The 17,285-nt window shown below is 45.4% G+C and overlaps 1 protein-coding gene and 1 long non-coding RNA gene across 5 annotated transcripts in view; one reads left to right on the top strand and one right to left on the bottom strand.

Moving 5' to 3' along the window:
* Nucleotides 1–17,285, bottom strand: part of LOC119716918 (uncharacterized) — a 31,564-nt gene that overhangs the window by 12,271 nt on the left and 2,008 nt on the right. For 3 of the 4 annotated variants that reach the window (XR_011808669.1, XR_011808670.1, XR_011808671.1), the window contains exons 3-4: nucleotides 16,514–16,722; nucleotides 118–7,879 (exon numbers count right to left, since the gene is read on the bottom strand). This is a non-coding gene — a long non-coding RNA (uncharacterized lncRNA). The remainder of the gene's footprint in view (nucleotides 1–117; nucleotides 7,880–16,513; nucleotides 16,723–17,285) is intronic. The other variant, XR_005265725.2, reaches the window with a different exon arrangement.
* MGST2 (microsomal glutathione S-transferase 2) lies at nucleotides 6,853–17,134 on the top strand. Its single transcript, XM_005022410.6, has 5 exons — nucleotides 6,853–6,984; nucleotides 10,652–10,751; nucleotides 11,937–12,007; nucleotides 13,564–13,645; nucleotides 16,898–17,134. The coding sequence occupies exons 1-5, from the start codon at nucleotides 6,930–6,932 to the stop codon at nucleotides 17,028–17,030; spliced, it is 441 nt and encodes a 146-aa protein (XP_005022467.1). The 5' UTR covers nucleotides 6,853–6,929; the 3' UTR covers nucleotides 17,031–17,134.

Here is a 17,285-nt window from a genome sequence, read left to right as displayed (position 1 = left end):
CCCCCACAGCCTGTGAACCAGCGGGGTGGATGTTTGGTTTATGTGCTAGGTTAGCTCCTTTTTTGCTTGTTGTGCTGAGTGCTACATGACAGTCACCTGCTGAACAAAAGCACCTACCTCGCTTGCCAGGCAGCTGTATGCATCCAAAACAGGTAATTTCTTAAAGTAAAGGAAAGGAATTTCTACTCAGGAAATTAAACCAGCTCCTCCAGCTCAGCTAGCTGTGGGCCCGCACCAGTAGTTCTGGCATACCCCAGCAGAGGGCAATGGCAGATATACATATGCATGTGTCACAGCAGAGCACTGCTCCAATATAAAACAAACTTCTCCCCTGCCTGTCAGATCTTTTCACGAGCTAGAAACTCACTCAGTGCTAGCAAATGGAATAAAACCTATCTGGAGTTGAATCAAAGCTCCGCAGACGATCCAGCAGCACATAACTAGCCAGCAGCACAAACAAAGCCTTCCAGATCTGTCCTGAACAACAAATATTTATCAAGAAAGGAGAAGCCAAGGGAGCACCTCAGCAGGATTTTCTGTGTAAGATCAGGAGAGAGAGAGAGGAAAAAAAAAAAAAAAAAAAAAAGGAAGTTTGTCTTTCTTGCTGCAGTCTTTTAGAAAAAAAAAATAAAAAATGAAAAAACACAGAAGACAAGTGAAGCTATAGTTCCTCTTCGGCACATCCACAAATGCAATCCAGAAAGACACTAAACTGGACTTCGTGTGGAGGAGGAAAGGGCAGACAGATAAAGTAGAGACTCAGACATCAGGAAAAGCCCTGGCTGCTTTCTCTCTCTCTTCATGGAAATGTTTTCATTTGGAAATCTTAATGTTAGCACCAATGTCCTGTTGAAATGGACACAAAGTGATTCAGAGCAGAATTTGTTAAATGTATGGATACATAAGTGTCATCCACAATTTGAAGCAGTTGAGCTGGACTCTGCTACATCAGATTTTTACACTATTGAGTAGAAAGCCTTGGGTGTTTCACAGTTTGGGGCTGAAAAATAGAAACGTCCAGAACTAGCAACTACTTCAAAAAAAAAAAAAATAACGCTAAGACTGCATGCCATGTACACCAAAAAGCAGTGACCATTCATTAATTATGCAGGCATGCCACAGAAGTAGGTAAGAAAATCTGTCTTAAACAAGGAAGGATGTGAAGAAATATTTCCAAACCCTTTCACGGCAATAACCATAAATAATAAGCAAGCACCGACGGGAGCAACGGCGGCTGTAATATTGCTCCCAGGCGCTGTGCTTAGCTCAGCAGGCGCTGGAGGGGAGATGGCTGTCGGAGGAGTTGCTAAGCAACGCCACACGGCATGGCGGCCCACTCCCCTGCCAGGCCGCAGGCGATGGTGGCCGGGCCCTGGGTGTCGAAGCACAGCCGCTCTGAGGGCCCTAAAGAGGGTGTGAGGGCACACAAATGAAGCAGGAGCTGAGCAGAGGGTCACGGGACGCATCAGGAATATCACTGGTCCTGGAGAATTTGAATCAAAGCCTGACTTAGATGTGAGAGGGTTGGACCTGACTTGAGTCTGCACAGGTCAGAGAGAGAATCGAAGGAAAGATGATAAGAAAGAAGATATTCTCTAGGGGGTGTTCTTCTCAAGACCTGCCCATTCACATACAGCACCAACAACATCAGCTTCGTACACTGCCTTCCTCAGCAGAGCTGTGTCATGGTCCCCAGGTGCTCTCCAACCTGCCACCTGGGGTGCAGCAAATGTGAGGACGGCATGGGGCCTGGGATTTACAGCTCACGGGTAGCAGCTGGGTACTTGGCTCCAGGTCTTGTCCCTGACATTGGCCTCCTCTGTTAGCATGGCCAAATCGTATGAGACTCCGAAATAAGTCTCAGGGAACAGGGCATCCCACCTGACAGAAGTTTAGGAGGAGCTGAATGCTTCACTAGAGCAGGCACCTTGGAAGAGTGTCAGTTTTTCAGCTATGCCAAGGACTGGCTCTGCTATATTCCCCTGGTAGCTGGGGTGACGGTGAAGCAAGCATCACACTGCCACTGGGCACCAACGCTACCAACAGTCTCGTGGAGGATGAAGATGCAGGCAGTAACAGTGGCACACCATTGTGAACGCCCGTAACACAAGCTGCGTGGAAGAGCTGGCCAGGAGGGAGGGTCTGATTCACCACCTACCTGAGCAAATGTGAAGACTTGCCTGATCTCCTAGAGGCATCGGATAAGGCTGAACATAAGCATACATAGCATGAGCACAATTTACGTCTCGCCTCCTAAGCACAGCTGATTTCTACAAAGATGAAATTAAACTTCCTTACGCAAGTATGGATGAAAAGAATCCTTAGAGCTGAAGTCATCTACTAATTAAGAAAGATCTTTCTCCAGGGTTAGCAAGTTAAAAAATAGCAAGTGCTATGTTGTCTCAAATCTACTAGGAGTTGCGAGGGAGACAAAAGATGTACAACCAACATGTCCTCAAATCTCTTGCTGAATCTCCTTTAATCCCCTGCATTCCACATATCAGAGCAATCACGCTGGCATGGGGATCCGCTTCCAATTGGTCAATAGCAACAGGAAAGACTTTAAACCTCCTTTTGATCCAGACATAAGTCATGCAGGATCTGCATCTCACAGACCAGCCCTCAATTCTCCCCAGACTACCTGCTGTAAACCAGAGATACCATGCACAGAGCCAGCGGGGCTGTGTGCTACAGGAACTATTCTCACGTCTGGAAACACCACTGACTCTCAGCTCCCATAACTTATTAATGAGTTATTATTATTCATTGTTGAAATGCTGCCAATTTGTATTATACAGGCAGTCAGGCAAGATGATCATATTGGGCCACAGCAGCTTTAGCCTGTGAGCAAATCACCGAGCACACACCACCCTGATTTCCATAGGGTGAAGAATCTAGGAGAGTTCCTTCTAATCTTCAGGCATAATCGTATGCGCTGACAAAAGAAATGTGAGTTAGTGTAACTCTCCCCTCAAACATTATGTGACTGCAAGGGCCATAACACCCTGTCTCCAGGCTGGTAGCTTTTGTGGCACACATTAAGTCTCTCACAAGGCAAGTCAAAGAAAAGAATGAGAAATAGCTTTGTATAGTGCATTTCCTCCTCTTCGGCTGAATGGGAGAGGCAGGCTGTGCCTCTTCTCTGGAGATTTACAGGTTGTTCCAGAAACACTTAATTTAGGAGGATGTCTGAGACATGGGAAGTGAGGAACATTTAGCTCCTACCCAGCTGTATGCCCCAGGTACTCCCTGATCACCCCACACATGCAGCCTTTACACCGCAGTGCAGATGTGCTCATTCTCCATTTTCCTGACAGGGTTCTGACAGTCTCTCTCAAGCCACTGCAACAGAGCTCCCCTGAGCTGACACCTGGTGAAGACATTTTAAGGACAAAAAGAAGTGTATGTGGGATTGTAAAAAAATACTGCTTTAACAAAAAGCAACACCACATTGTAATTAGATGAAGGTACTTCTCATGGTGTTCCAGACTCTGCTTTTTGCTGCTACTTTGAAAGCCTGGGATGATTACAATTGGATATATTGCAAGATTGGCAGAGTTTGTTTCATAAATACATGTAAAATATATACTCTGCTCTATCCCAATCCAGAATTGCACCCCAGATATGTTCCTGTAGCATCCAAAGTAAAAAAAAAATAATAAATTAATGATACCCAAAGGCTTCAAAGAAATGTGAGAGGCCTGTGGGCATGCAATAATTTATGTGCATATAGCAATACAGATGAACAATGATGGGTGTTAAAGCACATCTGTCTTTTGTACAGCCAGACAAGAACACCATGAACCAGTCCTTCCCTGACTTGTGCTGGTGCAGGTGACATAAAGCTGCAAAAGGTGCATAGTGGGGAAGACTCCAAACCTTTGGCTACTACTTTATTTAATCCTTTTAAATCTGCTCTGCCACCACCACCAAAAATAGTCTGAGCTCATTGCACTGACATTCAGAGGATGGGATGGAAACAGGATCTGTTTTATTGTTTGGTAAAACATCTGCAAAGCAGGGGACTCTGAATAATCAGACCTTAAAACAGACTGTTCATCCCTCCTCTGAGGGCCAAAGTGAAGTATAAATATGACAGTGGCAGACAAGGGTGACAAACTAGTATTTAGGGGGTAGCAGGAGGGATATTGAAGGAATAAAAGTATTTTCTTCCTCTTTCACCTGTTTCATAGTTCTGATAATTTTAAAGGCTGAGTATGGCCCAACGCCACGCAGACCCACATTCTTCATTATATATTGTTTTAAGATAGAGGAAATTAATAAACCCTAGAGCTCACTCCTGTTACTGCTGTAGCTAAACTGCTTTTGACACATGAGCTAGCCTCATACATTGTAATAGTGTTGATTTACCCTATAAATGTTTCCAGTGAAATATATGAGAGTTCAGATACTTTCCCTTCCAGCCAGGAGCCTCTATTCTTCAGAGCCTGTCTCCTAGAGGTGTTTAAAAATAAAAGATGCTGCACTGCCAGTTGGGACTGGCCTTTAAGAAGTTACACCCCCAGCATAGACTGAATCCTGCCCTTTGCAAAGCTCTTTTCAGCTCTTCCAGAGACAAAAACTGAGCAGCTTTGACAGTGTAACTCCATTAAAAGAACTTATTTGATCAGCCTGGTTTCATGCTTAAAATGCTTTTGGTCTCACTACCCCAACCATCTGCTCTCTTGTGACAGCAGCTCTGCCACCCTGCTGGGATCTGCCTTCATTGCTGGGTCAACAGCAGCTTCCCTACAGGCAGGAGAGCCAGCCTTCTTGCGGAGGTCTGCCAGGGAAGCACAGGTCAGCAAGAATTTCCCCTAAATCCTGTGGCTACGCAGACTCCCAGGTCTGGTGCAGCTGCTCCGTGAGATTTGCCAGTCCCTTCCCTACCCAATGGCTCAGTTTCCACTGCTGGAAACTGCATTGGGAGAGACCCATTTGTCCCTGTGGAGCACACAGGGGAAGCATGGTACAGGACGACACCACCTAAGCGTGATAAGATCCCACCAGTATTTCTAATTTCACTGTTCAGAGCCTCTCTTCTTGCTATTTGGCTTTAGACAGCTGGAGAAGCCGTGTGCATTTACAACAGCAGAGATAAGCAAAGCACATATCAAATACATGCAAGCAGCAGAAATACAAAATTAAATGACATTCCTCAAGAGCAAGCTGAGGAATCAGCCACAGACAAGCTGCCAAAATGTCCTGACATAACTGAAGAAACCTCCTGGTTGATCCTGCCACCTATTTATGTATTGGGGCTTACACACATTGTAAAAGCTCTGGGCATCTGAGATGCTACTGTATTTGCACAGTCAGAAGTGGACCCAGCCTAAAAGCCTTATTTTGTGTGTGATCCCATTTTCTGTTACTGAGTTTTACGGGGAGAAAGCATAACTCTATAACAAAATTGTCTGTGGACCATGTATGACCAATGGAAATACAAGTCTATAGGCAACTACAAACTCCCTGCTACCAGCAGAAATTGAAAATGGTTTTAAGTGTACCCTATCTCTGCCATAATGGCCATGTAATTTATAAAAATTTTGTGGGTTCAATCCCTGTCCTAGATTATATTCCTGCCTACCTTTAAATCAAACTTCGGTGGACTTAATGTGTCATTGCCATTTTGAAATTCACATACTTTGAATGAAGTTGGAAAGCAAACATGACTTCAGCATCAGCTAGCCTTAAAATGCTTAACTCTTATGGGCTTAAGTTTCCAAACTGACCTTTCAGACTTTCCAGTTGCCAGCCCTGTGTTACTGTTTTCCATCCCATATCGTGTTCTCCCCCATATCAGCAGGGTGTTGATGCTTTGATCACTCCTGAGCCAGCCCCTAGAAGCAGAGCTGTCTTATCAGAAGGCCAGCCCCTTACTACAATAACAGTAAATAAAGTGCATAAATCAGCAGTTAAAGAGTTACAAAGTACAAACACCCAGCTGCTGTTATTAAAGCATATCTACTGTTCTAATCTTTAGAAAGAACAATATACTGAATTAACACCCAACAGATTTTACCGTGACAATTTTCACAATGAAAAAAATGATTTAAAGTTTTACTTTTGCCTTCAAAATTAATATACGTGACTAAAGACGAGGAAATACCCCATCGTAATATCAGTTGGAGACAATGCAGGCAGATAATCCTGGAATTGCACAAAAAAAATTACACAGGTTTTGTTCTGGAGGACTCATGGGATCGTAAAGGCTAACAACATTAAGTGTCCTGTTAGCTAAGGCTAGCTGATAAAAAAAATCCTTGAGAGAATCCCTCCTCATTTTAGTCCCAGGCATAAACTCCGGGAAACACACTCCAGACAATAAAACAAGGGGAGATTTTTCTCTCTCAGTTGTTTTACCCTGTGAACTACCCTGAGCGATTTCCTCCTGCGCAGTGACTGTTTGTAAGCAGCTGTTGTGTCGCCCACAAGAGCCCAAGTTGAACACATTCAGCAAAACCGTAAATCAAGGGTAGGGACAGCACAAAGCTGCGCTCCCCCGCCACAGCTCCTGCACCTGCTCCTTTAGGGCAGCACCACCGGGGATGGATGCAGACCTCACTGTACGAGACCCTGTACAAACAGGGAACAAAGTCTGCGCCCCCAACGAGATTACGACTGAAGTCTGAGACTTAAAAGAGCAGCTGAAGCCACAGAGGCAGGCAGGGCTGGTTTTGTTCTCGCTGTGCCTTCACGCAGGCAAGAGGCAGGCAGAGCCGCCTGGCTGCATTTCAACTTTTTCCATGGCAGAAAAATGGCTGTAATTTTGCACTCATTTTAAAAAGCCGGGCTATTTTGTTTCCTTTGTTGTGGTGCCGAGAAGCACTGCAATTCCCCACCTGTTGTTGCTCCTTATTGCTCAGTTGAGCTCACTCGAGCTCCCTCCCCTACACACACCCTGCTCGCACACGGAAGCGGCCAGAACCATGGGGGACTTCACCTTGCTGGCCGCTGTCTCCCTCCTCTCTGCCTTCCAGCAAAGTAAGATCTGCGGGGCTGCAGGGCTGGGGCTCGGGGAGGTTTCCACCGATTCTGGATGTTTTGTGGTGACAAACTGGTTGTCCTGTAACTTTAATTCCTGGTGCCTCCTAAGTCGCTTCTCGCTGGGGCACTGTTTGCCTTCTCTGTAGCCCGAGAGGGAGTTGGCTCCGTGGCACAGATTACTTTTCCCCGTGGGGAAAAGTAATTTATTTTCAATTTATTTTCAGTTCTGTTTTGTTTGCTGACTCTTTGGAATCGTGCTACTGTGAGAGCTCGCAACTAGCTGTGAAGTTACCCAACAGCCATGTTGTGTCTTGGTTTCAATTCTTATTTAGGCAGCTACGCAACCCAAAACCTCAAAAAGTGAGAGTAAATTTGTCAAATCAAGTACACCAGTGCTGGACTGAAAGCACTGCACAAACTGTTGCCTGGAATAGCCAGACACACGCTAAGTATCGGAAAGGGAAGAGGAAAACAAACCTTTACGCCAGGCAGCAAGAATAGGAGGTGTTCTGCAGTACATCCTCCTCATTACAAGTCTATTTGGACCTTAAAGAAAAGTTTTGTCCCCTGCTGATATACCTCGAGAATCAAGGACCAGGAAAGAAGCGGGCAAATCTGCAGTGCTCATTTTGATGGGCATCTCTCACGTAGCTATGGTAGCATTTTTACTTCTTGTAATTAATTTCTTCTATATACGTTGATTCATATAGTTGTGTTCACATCAGGAATCACGATGATCTCTGAAGGCATTTGCAGTATACTAGGATGCGATTAAGAGCAAGTTAAAAGTAATTGCTTCATCTTTTTTCCAAGTACCTATAGCACTGCAACTTAACGAATGCAATGTGATTGTTTGTTCTGAAAGCTTCAGCTGCTGAAGTAACACTTGCACCTAGCAGGAAAAAAAATAGCCTGAGAACATGACCCCTTCTAGGTTTAAAAAAAAAAAAAAAAAGGTCCAACACAACAGAAAGCACTTTAAATTTGCATTCTTTTTCTGTCATCAGATCAGCTGCAACACACTCTTGTGATCTGCACAAAACATTGCTATTTCTGGCTGCTGGCAATATCTACCATCAACTTCTGTGAAAGCTCAACTTGTCTGCCTTAACTTTTAACATAGAAGCGTTAGGAGTTAAAAACAAAAACACACATTATCTGGAAACCCAGTGCATTTTGAAAACACAGTGAAACGTGCAGATACCAAAAGGGGAAAGGGAGGAAGAAAATGTTCTTTCTTGTGATGTTTAGTTCATATTAGTTACTCTAGTTAAAACTCACTGAAAAGCTAGGATCACCTGGATTTTGATTTACGCATTGGGCAGTCCAACATCAAGCCCAGAGAGAAACCTTTGTAAGAACCTGATCTGTTAATCTGATTTAAATCACAGCGCGGTTTACTTTTAGCATGGATAAACCAACACCAATCAACTATCGTGAGTTCAGGTGAACGCTGTGAAGCTGGTAGTGCAAGCATGTGCTATAACCAGCTTGTGTAATGGATGGGATGCATTGCGGAGCGTGACCAATTGCTGCAAACAAAATGCAACACAGACAGCGCTTAGTGCGCTGGTTGCTCCTCCGTTTCTTCTGCTGAGCCTCTGGTCCTGAGCAAGGAAGGTTTCACTTAATCATCGTCAGAGATACAGAAAGACAAGGTTTTGTGTCTCAGAACCATGAGTTATTCAAAGATTTATTTAAGTTGCAAATTAGCATGCACTATCGTACACCATGATAAAAGTATCAGCCTCTCTACAGGCTTGAACACAAAATATTTGAGTAACGTTCCTTGAAAGCCTGATTCGTCCTGCATTTTCGGTGTAAAGATATTAACACAGTAACCGTAAATGCCACCTGAAAATGAAAACAAAAAAAAGGCCAGCAAAGGCCAGTTGCATATGCTTTGTAACTACCACAGCCATGTCATTTAGCCAGCTAGAACTGAACACGTCGATAGAGGGGAAGGAAAAGGCTGGGGAAATCTTTACTTCCTCCTGCTGCAATGCTTTCTGGCGTGCTCACAACAGCAGCTCCAGTGGGCAGGCAGCAGAGCTGTCCCATTGCTTTATTATTTATTTCAGCCCTTGTTAAAACAACCACAGAACTCACGCTTGGGGCTACATCGCTGTTTTCTTTTCACCGGGATGGAACTGAAAGGCAGGCTGCATTCAGTGAACAAGAAATACAGCAACAATTTGTCCCCTCAGCTCTTTTTTAAGTCCCTGGCTGGCACCTGCCCTGTTCCGCACATGGGGTTCACCTTTTCTTCTCAGGTGACAGGCATGCCTCTGGTCCCCCAGCTTGGTTTTCACTGGCACATGAGAACCCACCCTCCCCTCGCTCCCACGTGTGATCTCTGCCCCCCAGACAAGCTCCTTGCTGAGCAGCCAACACCAAGGGCAGCCCGCGGGACGGCTGAGGCCAGGGTTGCACCATGGCCCTGGGGATTTGCTTTGGTTTAGTCGTGCTGAACAAACAGGAACAGTTTGGCCCCTGCACTGCCTTAATCTCCTTGTTTTCCTCAGCAGGCTTATTCCATCCAGCACCCTTTCAAGGCTTTTTTTTTATTTTAATTTATTTTGAGCTAATTTGGATGCAGTGAGTTGCCTTGGTTTGTCTTAGTACCTCAGTAGAAAAAAAAAAAGTCCCAGACTGGTTGTAAGGCTTCTTGTAGGGCTCAGTGCAGGCAAAAAAAGGAAGGCACACATTGCTGGGTAAAAATGCCTTTGCTGCAAGACACTCAGACTCACCTACCACTTCTGGCTGATGAGCCAGGCAGCGTTTGCCAGACAAAATAACAACAATAACACTTTCGGGAGTGGCAGAAGACAAAAAGCAACTTCAGTGTTTTCCAGGAAAACACTCCTAAAAGACCTCCTGTGCTCCTGTGAGTCTCGGTCTCCACGAAGCACGCTCCCCAGCCTCCCCACCACCACGCTTCCCCCCTGGAAGTGCTGCGGGGTGGCACACTGGGATGGATCAGGCACAACAAGGAGTGTGGGTGGGAGCAGAGGAGGGCTCGCTGGATACAAATACAATGAGAGGTGCTGTAGCGAGGTGCTCTGGGGGGAAAGGCTACCAGTAATTACTTACATGTGGAGAGGACAGAAGGAAAGATACATTTTCGGGAGAAGGCAAAGATGTAAGATGTGCACAGAGCAGCACCACTGATATCCCTAGCTGCGTTTTAATGCCACTCTTCTCTGAAGGGAAGGCGGAAGGCATGTTCTGGGCTTGCCTGTTAGACAGTCTTTAGTGAGCTCAGGCGGGTGTCTTGTTCCTGGATCCAAATAAATTTAAGGTAAAAGTAGAGCAAAAGTTTCTCACATAGGGCGGCTATGGCATGGCTTGGAAAACAACTCCAGGTACCCAGAAACTTTTAAAGTCAAACAGATGAGGACCACTAGCGCTGAAATAGCAATTTTCCCCCTTCCTCACAAGTAAGTTACTCCTGAAGGCAAGACCAGAACTTCTGTAGGAAAAAAAATAGTTTCTCTAGCATCCATCTATTTCTATCAGATGAAGCAGAAAGAACAGAAGAACAATGATTGCTATTAAAAAAAGTAAAACAGATGTGTTAGAAACTCAAATGAGCTGTCTTTTTTTTTTTTTTCTTCAAAAAAGAGGAAGTGTGTGATCCCTGAGCCTTTATGCTTGCTTACAGGTCATTTTGCTTGGCTGGTGGGGAGATCGAGGATGAAGCACAAGATCATGCCCCCAGCTGTCACTGGAGCTCCGGAGTTTGACAGAACATTTCGTGCGCAGTAAGTCCTGACATCATGAAGATGATGGCAATGAATAACAATTCAGCCCAGAAGATAAGCAAAAACACTATCTTAAGATATTACCTTTTTCGTTGCATCCTTTGCTCAGGAAATGAAAAAATAATGAAGAGAACACTTTTCAAATGGCTCAGCTATTATCTTAATGATAACAGGGTACATTCAGCTCGTTTAACACAGTTCAAATTCTGATGAAACCAGGCAATCGGATTATCCAAACCTAAGTAAAGGCTAGGAACTAATTGACTGTAACTTACAGAACTCAGATGTTCTGGATCTAGCAAGCCGTGCTGTGAGTTCTTGGCCTGTGGCTATCACACAACACATGGAAGGCAGCAGCACAGCCAGCAGATAACTGTGAGGCAGCCTGTTCACAGTGACAACATGCTCCTAAAGGGCTTCAGCTGGTGGTTAGCTAATGACCATTCACAAATATATGTAACGTGGTGTTATTTCAAACAATGCCTTCTGATGCAACTGTAGTTGTACTGGGTGACAATAACAACAAGATGACGTAGGATATATTAAATATTAGATAACAGAGCGACAGACACAGAAGGTTGCCTAATTCATTAACAAGAAGCTCATTCAGAACAACCAAGAAAAGAGGTCCCAACAAAATACTGGCATGAAAACTGATGATGTTAACAAATAAAACCCCTATTGTCCTAACCACACGAAGATCCATCACATGCTGCCTACGCCCGGTAGCACTTCATAAAGGCACTGGCCTCAGCAGAGCAATCCACGCTGCCCACACACAGCTCCACGCTTCCTCTCACAGCCCTGGGAACGCTGACCCACACAAGCTGCACACAGAATACAGAGGAAAGCGATCAACATCGCATCCACGTGCTTGAAATCCTGCCTGCCCTTGCTGCACAGGCACTTGAGTTAGGATCCTTGGGAAGCGTTTCCATGTAGCCAGGATACAGATCCTTGCTTAGGTTTAAATATACAGAAAATAATCAAAATAGTTTATATTTGTATTGAGATTACAAAGAAGGGAATTTTTAAGAGTGCCTAATTCCGGCTTGACTGTGCTCCCACTAGATTCAATAGCATTAACTTTAGTGAGAAGAAAATCATGTCAAAGCTGATTCCCCTTGAAAAATCCCACCCATCGTTCTGTTCCAGAGTAACATTTTTTTCCAATTTATTCTGCAGACAAAACTGTGCGGAGTTTTATCCAATATTCATGACTCTCCTCTGGATCACAGGGTGGTTTTTTAACCAAGGTAAACAGTTCTTGTTTTTCTCTTGGACTGAGAAGTTTTACCTAAGTTTCTAAAATTAGTTTTATCAGGAGGTACATTATTTGTAGACATCTTTTTGCCTTCGTTTCACTTCTTACCTTACTCTAGGCTTCCTGAAGGAATGCTCAGTGCACTGAAATCCCCAATTAGTCATGCCTTTTCACACAGCCCCACCAGCCTTTACTGTTCTCTGCAAGCCAAGGAGCCATGGTACATAGCATATTTTTCATTCACAGAAAATCCACTGAAGATTTTCTGGGTGAATCATTCAGAAAAGCAGCTCCCAGATGTTTCCCACTAACGCTTATTTGCGCATTACGGGACAATCCTCACGGGACATCAAGCACAGCTACAATCCTTGGGAGGACACAGCCTGAGAAGGTTCAGGTCAGCGCGCTCAGCCCTGTGGCTGGACCCCTGACTGAAGGAGATGGAGCTCGAGCCAGCAAACGGGTGGGATTTTACATCCCAGATGAGCCACACCACCGCCGGGCTGTGACTTGTTCGTTTGCTCTGTGACTTTGCACTGAAGCAGCAGCACCACCAGCCATAGCTCCTGCATTTCAGCTATGCAAGGAGACTCGTGAAAACCTGCTTTGCTTTCTCAAGCACCTAAGCAGGCTGGCATTTCTGTCCAAGCGTTCTTAACTCTTGTTTTGGTGCAGTGGCAAAGGGAATGCAGCTATATGGGATTCCAGTGTAAATCCAGAGTAGCTCCACTTAGCTCAACAAACTGGATGGGAGACTGTACACGTGCTCCTAGACAGACACTTGAATCAAGGAAGGCATGCGTTGCCGTATGTAAGAAGAGGACTGCATTAGTCGCCCTTTTAAGTAATTTTTTCAGCTGGGCATCTCCCATAGGTACGCTAAGAGGAGCTAATCCAGACCAGAGTAACAGCTGTCCTCTGTAACACTTAGGCAGTTTGAGAGGACATAAGCAGCTTCGCCAGTGCTGCTTAGTCCTGGATAAGGCAAGTGACCCGCACACCCCGCTGCATCTATCAGGCGGAGGTAGCTTCATGCTTTTCCCACAGGGAGGTCAGAAAGCTAACATTCACTACAGCTTTCTCTCGTGTCCTTGGATAAAAGCTGCTATATAAATGCAAAGCAGGTTATTAACAACATAAATAAGAAACTCTTTTCCAAAACAAATACTGCCCTTAAACATGAACTGCCATAACAATACAGGATGACAGCCGGGTCAAGCCACGGTGCTCCGACACTGTTCTGCCCCTGGGACAGCCACCGAGCTGGGCTGGGGGTAACATTCCTGTCAGGTCTTCAGAGCCATTTATAGGGAATGCTGTTAGATTTTTTGGACAGGCCTGCAGCCCACCCCTACAAGCAACCCCCTGACAAAAGCCTCCTGCAGTGAATGTTGAATACTCGCATCTCCTTCAAATGCTCTTCCTCAGCGTGGCTTCCTAGGGTATGAGGAGCGATGAAGAGTCCCCGGGGACGTGCGAGTAGAAAACATAAGCAAAGCAACAGTCTGTGATCCTCATTTTCTTTCCCGTTAATCTTTTCTTTCTTAGAAGTAGCCGCAGTTCTGGGCCTGTTGTACATGTTCGCCCGCTACAAGTACTTCCACGGTTACGCGCAGTCAGTGAAGGGAAGGTAAGGGGTCACCTCGCCGGCAGGTCAACAGCCCCGGGCTGCGCTCTGAAGCTGGGCGGGGAGCCAAGGACTGGCAGAGAAAAGTGACTGTAATTGAATGCAACATGTGTAAAGCGCCAGCAAGAGCTCTGAGGCGCAGACCCTGGGGGAAGCAGGCTGGCTGTTACAGCAGGAGCCTAGGTTAAGAGGTGCACATGCTCCAGGTCACAAGGGGAAAGGTTTGATGCCTGCCTCATGGGTGCCTGCTTTGTGCTGAGCATGTTGGTACCTGGGCTCAGAGGAGGTTGAAAACAGGAGCAGTTTTGCAGCTCAGGATGGATGTGGGATGGGAGACTGCTTGGGCAAGGCACACACAGTAGCAGCCTGCCTGCTGTTTTCATTTTTCCTCAACTTGTCACATTAAGACCTTTACTCTAGCCACACAATTGCACTAAATGAAGCAAATATCTGCCCTTGTAGGCTGATGAACTTTCACCACACAGATAAGAGACACAGCTCCAGATAAACATAAGTTAATGAGTGTAAGTGTACAGCATCTGGTACTATGGACCCTGCTACAACAAACAGACACTGGCAGAACAGCCCTCCAGTGCACAAGCACACATACAAACACGATTTATTTCGTGTTTCATGGAAGCCACTGTCCTGCCTTATGTGTTCAGACCTAAGGCTCCTCTTACAACACATAATCATGAGAAGAGGCTAGCACAATACATGCTTGTCATAAAAGTAAAAGTCTTGGACTCTATGCTTCTAGAGAAAGATGCAAAACAATCAGACTGCAAACAGCACTTTTTGGGTAGTGAGTAGCCCTGCAGCAGCAAAGGCTGGGCTGTGGGGCTACTTTCCACAGTTTGTATACAGATGTTGTCAGTCTCTTCTTGACAGCCTCCACCAATCCCTTATCCTCTTTTGAGGAGCTGTTACTTCAGAATGAAGCTGTTTTCCAGAGCTTTTTTTTTTTTAAATATACAGAGATAAAGAGTTATATCCTAGTAAGAGATGCAGTGAGCACCAACCAGAAGACCAGCAACTATCAAGGAAATCTGGGGAACAGAGCCCTCAAAATAAGTGGGAAAAAGACAGCAGAAGGGATTACATAAATCAAGAAAATAAGAAGTCCTTTGTTTAAAAAAAGCTTTAAGAAATCTTTCCCATTATTCATTTCATTACTCTCAGGCCTAGAGATTCATCCTGCCAAGGAAGCCTAAGAGCAGTGGTTGGCTTCATTCTTAGACAGACTTGACACTTGTGTGAAACTCTAATTTCTTTGGGTTGGACAGAGGGTGCTGACAGTCAGTGTGGCAGCCCTGGGAAATGGCTTTGCTTGTGCTAACCCCCAGCAGGTGCTTCTGCACCAGTCAGGCGTGCAGGGCTGTGCCCCAGCACACACCACGTGCTACAAGGCCTCCTGGAGGCACAAAGGTAATCAGCCTGCACACCAAATCTCAACTGCAATCACCAACTGCAGGCGTGGCTGTTAAAGACAAACCTGCCCACGTGGCCTGAGCTCAAGGAGCTGGTTACGACACATGTAAGTGCACCAGGCTACAAGAATTGCAGTTCAGGTTTGCCAGGGCTGGGTTTCTAAGCACACGAGAGCTAAGTGCACCTGCTACTCTGTTTCTGCGCTGGAGAGGCCCTCACCAGTGAGCTGCATCCCTTTCCTTCCCTCCAGCTGGCTCCAAGAGATGATTAGAAGGCTAAGCTCAAGACTTTTTTCATGCTCTTCTGACACTGAAAACATCTCATACTTCACCATTTTCTCATTCATTTAAACACTGCATGTACTGAAAAGCTACACGTCATGTCTTTAGGCACCAGTGAGATTTAGTGGGCATGGGTATAGGGAGCTCTAAACAGAAGGCTGACGAGTTCCTCTGACCTACGCTTATGAGATGGGATTGTCACCATAGACCTTTCCTTGCCTGCAGAGGCCAGTCCAGCAGCAACTCCCATGACATATCTGCTGGACCAGAGCCTGCACCAAGGCAGCTACGACTGAGCCCAACACAGTGTACAGAGGAAGGTTCCTGTTGTCGTGTGCCTGTCAACACCTCTGATTCCGGGCTGAGGTGCTCTCCCAGACTCCTGTGGGGTAGTTTTATGTTTCAGAGTCATAGAACAGTTTGGATTGAAGGGAACTTATAGCCCATCCAGTTCCAACCCCCTGCCATGGGCAGGGTCACCTCTAACTAGACCGGGTTGTTCCAAGCCCCATGATGGGGCATCCACAGCTTCTCTGGGCAACCTGGTCCAGTACCTCACCACCCTCAGAATTTCTTCCTTATATCTAATCTAAATCCACCCTCTTTCTACTTTAAAACCCCTACCCCTTGTCCTATCTCTGCAAGCCCTTTTAAAAGAACTCCCACCCCATCCTTCTTACAAAGCCCTTGAAGTATCAGAAGACCACTGTAAGGTTTCCCCAGAACCTTTTCATCTCCAGGCTGAACAACCCCAATTCCCTCAGCCTGTCTTTGTAGGAGAGGCGCTCCAGCCCTCTGATCATCTTCATGGCTCTATTCTGGATCTGCTGTAACAGGTCTGCTTCTTTCTTGTGCTGGGGGCCCCAAACCTGGATGCAGTGCTCCAGGTGGGGTGAGAGTGTCTCAAGAGAAGAAAAGAAGAAGGGACTCATCTCCCCTCAACCTGCTGGTCAGGCTTCTTTTGATGAAGTTATTTTGGTACAGATAAATTAATCTGACCCCCATCCCCAATGAGTGTCCTAATAGCCAAGTTTCAGGATCACACCCTTCCTTCCCTGTTCAAAAAGCCATCTTCAAGGCAGAGTGATAACCAAACCAGACCTCCCAGCTCAGTGGAGAATATTTGACCGACAGGTGCTGATACAAGAGACATGCACACCTCTTTCTCCTCCAGCCCTGACATCTTCCTTCCCGACACTCCTAAATCTAATGCTGCAGTGAGGTGCTCATGCTTGCTTGTGGCTCTCCCTATAGGTGTTCACATTATGTGATGAGGTAGGTCTTCATGGAAGAAGATCCCAACTTCACATGAATATGTAGAAACACTGGGGGAAGAGCTTCCCTGTAGACATTATTAGGAGTCTTCCCCTAGGAGAAATCACACGTGGGAAAGGTTAATTACCAAAACACTCAAAGTTAAAGTAAGTAGTGATCCTCTCTGAGTGTAAAAAGCTTTTCTTAACTGAGCTGGGCAAGCAGCAAATTTCACTGTAAACAGACCATGTACAGTTTGTAACACTACTTTTCTACTTTCTACTTCTAGGTTAACAGGTTTTTATTTGAGTTTGATAGTTCTGACTTGCTTGGTAACCCTGGGTGCAGCTGGGATTGTCAACAGCTTTCTGGATGAATACCTGAACTTCAGAATCATGAAGAAATTAAGAAAAATGTTCTGAAGACTATTTTAAAAAGAAGATAAGTAGATAATGCAGATGGTTTCCCTGGACACAAAGATAAGGTGCATGTGAATAAAGTATCACAACTCTGTACTAGCACCCCATTGCAGTGTAAAATGTATGCTTTTTCTGAGCTGTTTACGCTTTCTTTCTTCCCTGTGCTGTTGAAGAAGAGTCATAAAGACAGATTGGCATGTCACATCTGCATTTTCAACTAAATGCTCTGATTCCCCATACAGTATTGTAAACCCTAAA

This window comes from Anas platyrhynchos, chromosome 4 (assembly GCF_047663525.1).
Source record: "Anas platyrhynchos isolate ZD024472 breed Pekin duck chromosome 4, IASCAAS_PekinDuck_T2T, whole genome shotgun sequence".
Taxonomy (NCBI): Eukaryota; Metazoa; Chordata; class Aves; order Anseriformes; family Anatidae; genus Anas; species Anas platyrhynchos.
Note: the sequence above shows the minus strand (reverse complement) of the source record. Positions and strands in the feature narration are given on the sequence as shown.

Excerpts from the sequence above, each read along its gene's own strand:
- MGST2 (XM_005022410.6), top strand. The coding sequence starts at position 6,930 with ATGGGGGACTTCACCTTGCTGGCCGCTGTCTCCCTCCTCTCTGCCTTC. Across the intron at positions 6,985-10,651 it reads CCTCTCTGCCTTCCAGCAAA|GTCATTTTGCTTGGCTGGTG; the intron begins GTAAGATCTGCG and ends GCTTGCTTACAG. Across the intron at positions 13,646-16,897 it reads GCGCAGTCAGTGAAGGGAAG|GTTAACAGGTTTTTATTTGA; the intron begins GTAAGGGGTCAC and ends TTCTACTTCTAG.